Here is a 7,694-nt window from a genome sequence, read left to right as displayed (position 1 = left end):
AATGCATGTATGTCGTGGAGGTATTAGGTCAAATGCCCATCCATTGAGCACATGTCAGAATCAAACAAAACGCTATCAAATCAATGCTCGAGCTGGCACACCGGTCTCAATAAGGGATACTCGTATGATAGCGTCGACAAAGCGCCATCACATCCCAAATCTCAATAAATCATCGGGGCCACTAATGTCTATGCTTTAAGGGTCATGTAATACCAAACATAACATTGTGTTCACAAACCCCAGAATCCAATCAAATCATATCAGGGTATCCAAGGATCATAGCTCAACGTGCATGTCATGTATCGATGTATGCATCAAACGATGTGTGTTAACAAAACATTTATTTTATACATCGATATTCAAATCACAATGTCATGTATGCCACATAAACTCAACAAATAAGGCATGTAGACATGTATTCTCATTCCAATCAATCAAACCAATCCAACATATATTATATAATACAGATACATGTCGTATGTTACCCGGTCGCAACATACCTCAATTCTTCGTTTCCAGTTGATGTAGCCTGAAGATATTGATATAACACTTTATCTACATCAATAACATACTCATTCCAATCAATAACATAATCCAAAATCATTAATATGAGTTTCAAATATCATTTGAAACTTCAAAAATTCATATCAAATCCAAATCATATCATAATTCAATTCCGACTTCGAATATGAGTTTCTTGTCGGTTATTCTACTACATACAGGAATGTCAACTTCAAATACAGGCTATTCCAGCACTTTGATATTTAGAGCTGCTAGAACTAGAAGAAAATTACCTCAGCCAGAAGCCCTCGACGCGACAATCACAAATATATAATTTGTTTCGCGTTTAGACAGCGTTTCGAAGTCGATTTGGACGAAGGAAATCGAATTCCAAACTTCCTCTCGAAGTTTTCTGAAAAGAAATGATGAAGGAAAAGAAGGAAAGAAGTTATTCTTATCCCCACCGATCACGCGCTCGGGCGGTAGAATTCTCGCGCCCGAGCGCGAGACATTCTGTCCCCGAGTGTGATTTATGCCGCGCTCGGGCGGTAAAACATTACCGCTCGGGCGCCGCAAGTTCTGCCCGAACACTAAGTTTACATACCTTGGCGCTCGGGCGGTCATTTTCTACCGCCCGGGCGCCACATCTTCTGTACACATATTAATTTTTGTACTATATTGGCGTCTGGCCTCTCCACTCGAGCTCTTACAACGTCAATTCATATTCGATACTTATTTTCTCAATTTCATTGTCATGATATACATCATATACATAATCACATGACAATTTCATAATTATCGATAATCAACATGAGATTTACGATAATACGATACACGGTCCTTATACCGCTAACCATTGTATGTAGAAACACGGTTTCTTTATAACGTATTTGTCCTCTCCGAAGATGTTTCGAGGATCAAGACGAACAATTGTTTTCTATGATATATCGAAAAAATAATGCAGTAATTTAGCACGAAATAACTACATCGGCAAACTGAAACATACCTTTTCTTTATCACCAAAAAGTAACGACGACAAATGAAAAACTAACAATATGAAATGCAAGAGAATATTTGAGTGAAATCTTGAGTGTTTTTGTAAAAAAATATATTTTATATTTGAAATGAAGAAATGAACACACGTATTTATGAACTCCAAAATGCAAATCAAAAGTAATTAATCTTACAATTAACTTAAGAATATAAAGAGTCAAAAGTCCTCAATTAATTCAAGAATGCGGAAAGTCAAAAGACACTTCAACAACCACGAGTTACAACTAACTCGAGAACGTAGAGAGTCAAAAAAACACTGACATTCAAATTAGCCATAATTTTCATCCAAATTTAAAATGCAATTCAAATCTCCAACGAGAGTGAACAAAGAAATTGGGGAAGAAAATAAATAAACCAAAATGAGAGATGAAAAGGTACGGAAATAACAACGGAGAAAATTGCAATTTTAGTTTAATATATTTGTTTATTTGTATTATGATTATTTATATTATCAATCTTATGTGTAAACAAAATATTTTTTAAATTTTTGACAATTTTTAATAAGAATATAGATGCAACACTTTAGCTACATGTCGTCACAAGATCGATATCATCATAGCTACGTAGAAAAAATGATACAATCTAAAATATATATATATAACTAAAATTTTACAATATCATCAGTACAAAAAATGCAATCATTATGAATACGATCGAAAATGACAAATGAGATATGTGGAAGAAAGAAATTATGGTTGTAAACAAATATCGGCCCCGTAAAAGAAGGCGTATTGTCTTCAACAGAGGTGAAATTCAAAAAAATAGTCTATAAATTAATAGATGTTAAAAATAAAAATTTACCATAAAAATTAAAAAACTCAAATTCACCAAATATATTAAATTATATTTTATAAAATTTTCTCCACTCAATTGTGTTTTTCTTCACAAATTGAGAGACATATTTATATAATTTCTTTGGAAATAATTAAAAAATAAATACATCATCACACACTAATTTTCAAAATTTACAACTCATTTTCAACACTCAATCTCTTATTTTCAACACTACTCCTTATGATGATGATCATGATAAAATGATTGTCTTCATTACGTGTTTTTATATTGTCTCGTTAAAAACCTTAACAGGAAAAACTCATTGGGATAAAAACCATAGTAAAGGAAAAAGAGTGCATTCACGTAAACTCTACTCTCATGTTAACACAAATGACTCTTCACAAATTTCGTAGATTGCTCATCCCAAAATTATATATATGATTTCTGAATATTGTCGTAGGGAATGTATTTGTGAAAAGATCTGACGAGTTTTCACCTGACTGAATGTGACGAATATCAATATCTTTATTTTTCTCAAGGTCTTGGGTGAATGCGAAGAATTTAGGGGGTATATGTTTAGTTTTATTGTTTTTTATGTATCCTTCTTTCCATTGATTAACACATGCATCATTATCTTCATATAGTGTCACATGCTTCTTGTCGAATGATAATCCGCATGAGATTTGGATATGTTCGGTCATTGATTTTAGTCCACACGCATTCACGGCTTGCTTCATGCAGTGCAATAAGTGATTTGATGAAGTTGTTGTGAATGTTTGTTTCTGTGAACGTCAAGAAATTGCAGTGCCTCCATGAGTAAATACATATCCAGTTTGGGAACGTGTCTTGTGTGAATCAGATAAATATCCAACATCAGCATAACCAATTATGCTTTAATTGATATCTTTTGAATAGAAAAGTCTCAAGTCTGTCGTTCCTCATAGCTAAAGGAATATATGTTTAATTATGTTCTGGTGTCTCTTTGTTTGATTTGCTATTCTTTGCAATAGCAAATGCACAATTTGTTGTACATCTTTTTCACATTGTTTAGTTCTTGGATCCAGATGTAATAATGATGATGTATACCATGTAATTTTCTTTTCGATATGTTTCTTTTCTCCCCCTAACATTGAGAAGATTTCCTCATTAAAATGACAATCGGCAAAATGCGCTGTAAACACGTCGCATGTGTGAGGCTCAAGTTATCGAATGATTGATGTGATATCATAACCAAAATAAATTATGATCTTTCTTTGAGGTCTCATTTTTGTTCGTTGAGGCGATGCAATAGGCACATATATCATATATCCAAAAATTCTCAGATGAAAAATGTCTGGTTCGTTACCAAAGGCAAGCTGCAATTGAGAGTATTTATGATATGCATTTGGTCTGATTCGAATTAATGCAACAACATGTAAAATTGCATGTCTCCATATGGAAACATAGATTTTTGTTTTAATAATCATTGGTTTATCAATCAGTTGTAGACGTTCGATCAATGATTGAGCTAATCCATTTTGTGTATGTACATAAGTAACATGATGCTCAATAATGATTCTCATTGACATACAATTATCATTGAAAGTCTGGGAAGTAAATTCAACATCATTATCAAGTCTAATTTTCTTGATTGTATGATCGAAAAATTGTTTCCGTAATTTTTATTATTTGAGCAAGTAACTTGCAAATATCACGTTGCGATGTGATAATAAACATACATGTGAAGACATCGATTAATACTATAAATTTAATTATTAAAACACTCAAATTTATTAAATTTAAAGTTAATGGTCGCTTTGATGAAGGCAGGAATCAGGGTCCTAATAAATCGAGTGCACGATCTTCGAAACCAGGAGAAGAAAATAGTCTTTTTTTTCAATTTATTTTCCTTCTCTTTCACGTGCACTTTGACCCCCCTCTGTTTACGTTCAGTGCTCCGCCAGCTGCTCCGCACACATCGCGGTACTACACCACCACCACCACCACCACCTCAGCTGCCGCCGTCACATCCATCTCTTAAATGTCAATGTATTTCGTTCTCGGCCTCCAACTCCGGCCAACTTCCAGCTAAAACCATACATCGTCCGTTCTCGAAATGAAGCTCACCATTGTCATTATGCAACTGTTCTTTTCTTTAGCATTTCTGCGTTTCGTACTCTGCCTTCCAGCTACCCGTACAGGGAGCGGAGGTGTTGGCGTAGATGCCGGAGAAGTCGCTCCTCTTCCCGCCGATGCTGTCTCACTTCTTGCATTCAAGTCAGCGGCGGACCTCGACGGGAAACTTCTTTACACCACTAACGAACGGTTCGATTACTGCCAATGGCAAGGAGTGAAATGCGCGCAAGGCCGCGTTGTGCGATACATTGTCCAGGGTTTCGGCCTCCGGGGAACTGTTTCCCACGCCACGCTCACCAACCTCGACCAGCTCCGAGTCTTGAGCCTGAAAAACAACTCGCTTTTCGGTCCTCTCCCTGATTTCTCCCTTCTCATAAACCTTAAAACTCTCTTTTTAGACCACAACTACTTCTCCGGAGCTTTTCCTCTCTCCCTTTTGTCCCTCCACCGTCTCTTGATTCTTGATTTGTCTCAGAACAACTTTACCGGCCTCTTGCCGGAAAATTTGATGGTTTTAGATCGGTTGGGATACCTCCGACTGGATTCAAACCGGTTCAGTGGGCCCATTCCTCCATTGAATCAGACATTATTGGGAGTGTTCAATGTTTCTAATAATAACCTCACCGGTCCTGTACCTGTCACCCCAACTCTCAAAAAGTTCAAAGTTTCTTCCTTTCAGCATAATCCCAACCTCTGCGGTGAAATTATCAACAAACCTTGTCAAGGTTCCCCTTTCTTTAACTCGTCCTCCGGCAGCTCCACCCTGGCCTCACCTCCATCGCCGCTTCTGCAGAACGCACAGTCCCAGCAAGGATTAAGCATCGTTTCGCCTCTTAATCAGCATAAACGTCATAAAAACGTAGGCTTAATTCTGGGTTTTGTGGTTGGGTTCCTGATCCTAACGGCAGCTGGTTTAAGTATTTTGGCGTTGATAAGGAAAAGAAGAGAAAACAGAGATCAGATTGAAGCGATCGAGGAAAACCAATTCTCTGAGGAAACCATACTCACCAAAACTCAAAGGGACACGACTTTAGTGTCACTCGGAACAGATCAAAACACAAATGCTGGGAATCGAGAAGCCAAGAAACTAAAATCTGACGAGCAGAAAAAGGTGATAAAAAGTGGGAAACTGCTATTCTGTTCGGGGGATGAAGAATTGTACTCAATGGATCAGTTAATGAGAGCTTCAGCTGAGCTACTGGGTAGGGGTACTCTTGGTACGACATATAAAGCTGTGATGGCTAGCCAGTTGATCGTGTCTGTAAAGAGATTGGATGCATGCAAAACCGCCATTACAAGTGGTGATACATTTGAGCAGCATATGGAAGCTGTTGGTATGCTGAGGCATCCGAATTTGGTTCCTGTGAGGGCTTATTTTCAGGCTAAACAAGAAAGGTTAATTATTTATGATTATCAACCTAACGGCAGTCTCTTCAATCTTATTCACGGTAACTTCTCCCAACTCTTGTTCTTTGTATTTACACTAAGTTAAAGCAAGATTTGAAATAGTAAATGATTCATTATAATTGGTTAGCTTAGTGATTAGAACTTGATCTAGACTAGCGCCACGCAGCCCACTTTTGACGGCGGTAATTCATGGATATTCGATCATAGCTCGAGGGGGAGAGCTCATATATATACCTACTGAAGCTCCTAAAATTATTAGCCATTGCCCGATTACCAGTATAATGGAGGTGAAATCGTAACAAGTAAACTTTTATGCTAATATTTCGGTAATTCTAACCAGGGAATTATCTCAGGGCAAGGACTGACAAAATAATGGGTTTTGCTTTCTTCTATTTTACATAGTTATGGTGAGTTGGAGGGATATGGTGGGCAAGTTGTGACAGTGATAATGTCTGAAATAACTTTTATTTTTTCTGCGTAAGAATGTGAATGGAGTGGCTGTACGTAGTCCAATGGATAGATTATATATGATCAATCAGTGCTGCACAGACTCTGTTGGAAATAGCTAAATAGGCACCCCACTGTCTTTATCCGTACCGACAGTTCGCAAAAGAGCTCTTAACTATATGAAGTCAAAAAATGTGATTTAATTCTTAACTAGGTGAAGTCTAAATTAAACTTTGTTTAAATATTAACCATATGTTTATAATATTTGAAAACCTATGGCCAGTCAAATATTTCATCACCTATGGAAGTGACTTTTTTTTCTGGGCTCCAATCATGAATTGTGATTTAAGATTCAGTATTGCAAAATTCTTAGACACTTAGATTATCATAGCTTATTAGCTTTGTCTGCTGCACTTATTATATGATTTTTTTAACGGAGCAAGCATTGCATCATTCTTCCATACGCAAGTTGGAGTAGATGTTTTAGAATTACTCGCTTTTATTAATCCATCAATTATATTTTGTGTTGGGTATCCAGCTACGGAAAAGTTGTGTTTATCATGTTAAGTTTAAAATATTTGAGTTATACCGTCGTAGAAGTGTGATCCTAGGTGATTTATAAGAATTCTCGATGGTTGTTTGGTTCTGTTTATTGTTTCCACGATCTCCTTCATCTTGTGGTCAACAGGTTCCAGATCGGCCCGAGCCAAACCTCTTCACTGGACATCTTGTCTGAAAATTGCAGAAGATGTTGCACAAGGCCTAGCCTACATCCACCAAGCATCCAAGTTCATCCACGGCAATCTCAAATCTTCCAATGTCTTGTTGGGCTCTGATTTTGAGGCCTGTGTCACAGACTACTGCCTAGCAACCCTTGCCGACGCTCCATCTGATGACGACGCGGACAATGCAGGGTACAAAGCCCCTGAAACCCGTAAATCCGCTCGACAATGCACGTCCAAATCTGACGTCTATGCCTTTGGCACCCTCTTGTTAGAGCTCTTGACCGGAAAACCGCCTTCCCAACATCCGTTTCTTGCACCCCCGGACATGCCGGATTGGGTTCGAGCAATGAGAGAAGACGACGCTGAAGATGATACGCGTCTTAGAATGTTGGTTGAGGTTGCGAGTATATGTAGCTTGACGTCCGCCGAGCAGAGGCCAACCATGTGGCAAGTGTTGAAGATGATCACAAATATAAAGGAGATTATGGATGATGGTTCAAGGGATTTGCAGAACGGGTACTTGTGATGTATGAACTAAAAAGGGAATTATTGTATATGTGATTACTTTGGGGGAAAGAACTTGACACATGTAATGGATTTTGTTCCAATGTTGGCCTTTTGTTGAACTAAATTAACCGGCATTTTATTGTTACTGATGTTTTCTTGGTGTGA

At 37.5% G+C, this 7,694-nt stretch overlaps 1 protein-coding gene across 1 annotated transcript; it reads left to right on the top strand.

Annotated features, from left to right (window-relative positions):
* The first annotated feature begins 4,143 nt into the window (after positions 1-4,143).
* On the top strand, positions 4,144-7,694 carry LOC142546638 (putative inactive receptor kinase At5g67200). The gene is made up of 2 exons (XM_075654465.1): positions 4,144-5,891; positions 6,986-7,694. The coding sequence occupies exons 1-2, from the start codon at positions 4,424-4,426 to the stop codon at positions 7,546-7,548; spliced, it is 2,031 nt and encodes a 676-aa protein (XP_075510580.1). The 5' UTR covers positions 4,144-4,423; the 3' UTR covers positions 7,549-7,694.

The sequence above is a fragment of the Primulina tabacum genome, chromosome 5 (assembly GCF_025594145.1).
Source record: "Primulina tabacum isolate GXHZ01 chromosome 5, ASM2559414v2, whole genome shotgun sequence".
In the NCBI taxonomy this organism is placed as follows: Eukaryota; Viridiplantae; Streptophyta; class Magnoliopsida; order Lamiales; family Gesneriaceae; genus Primulina; species Primulina tabacum.
The sequence above is the reverse complement of the archived record's forward strand: the minus strand, read 5'-3'. Positions and strand labels throughout refer to the sequence as shown.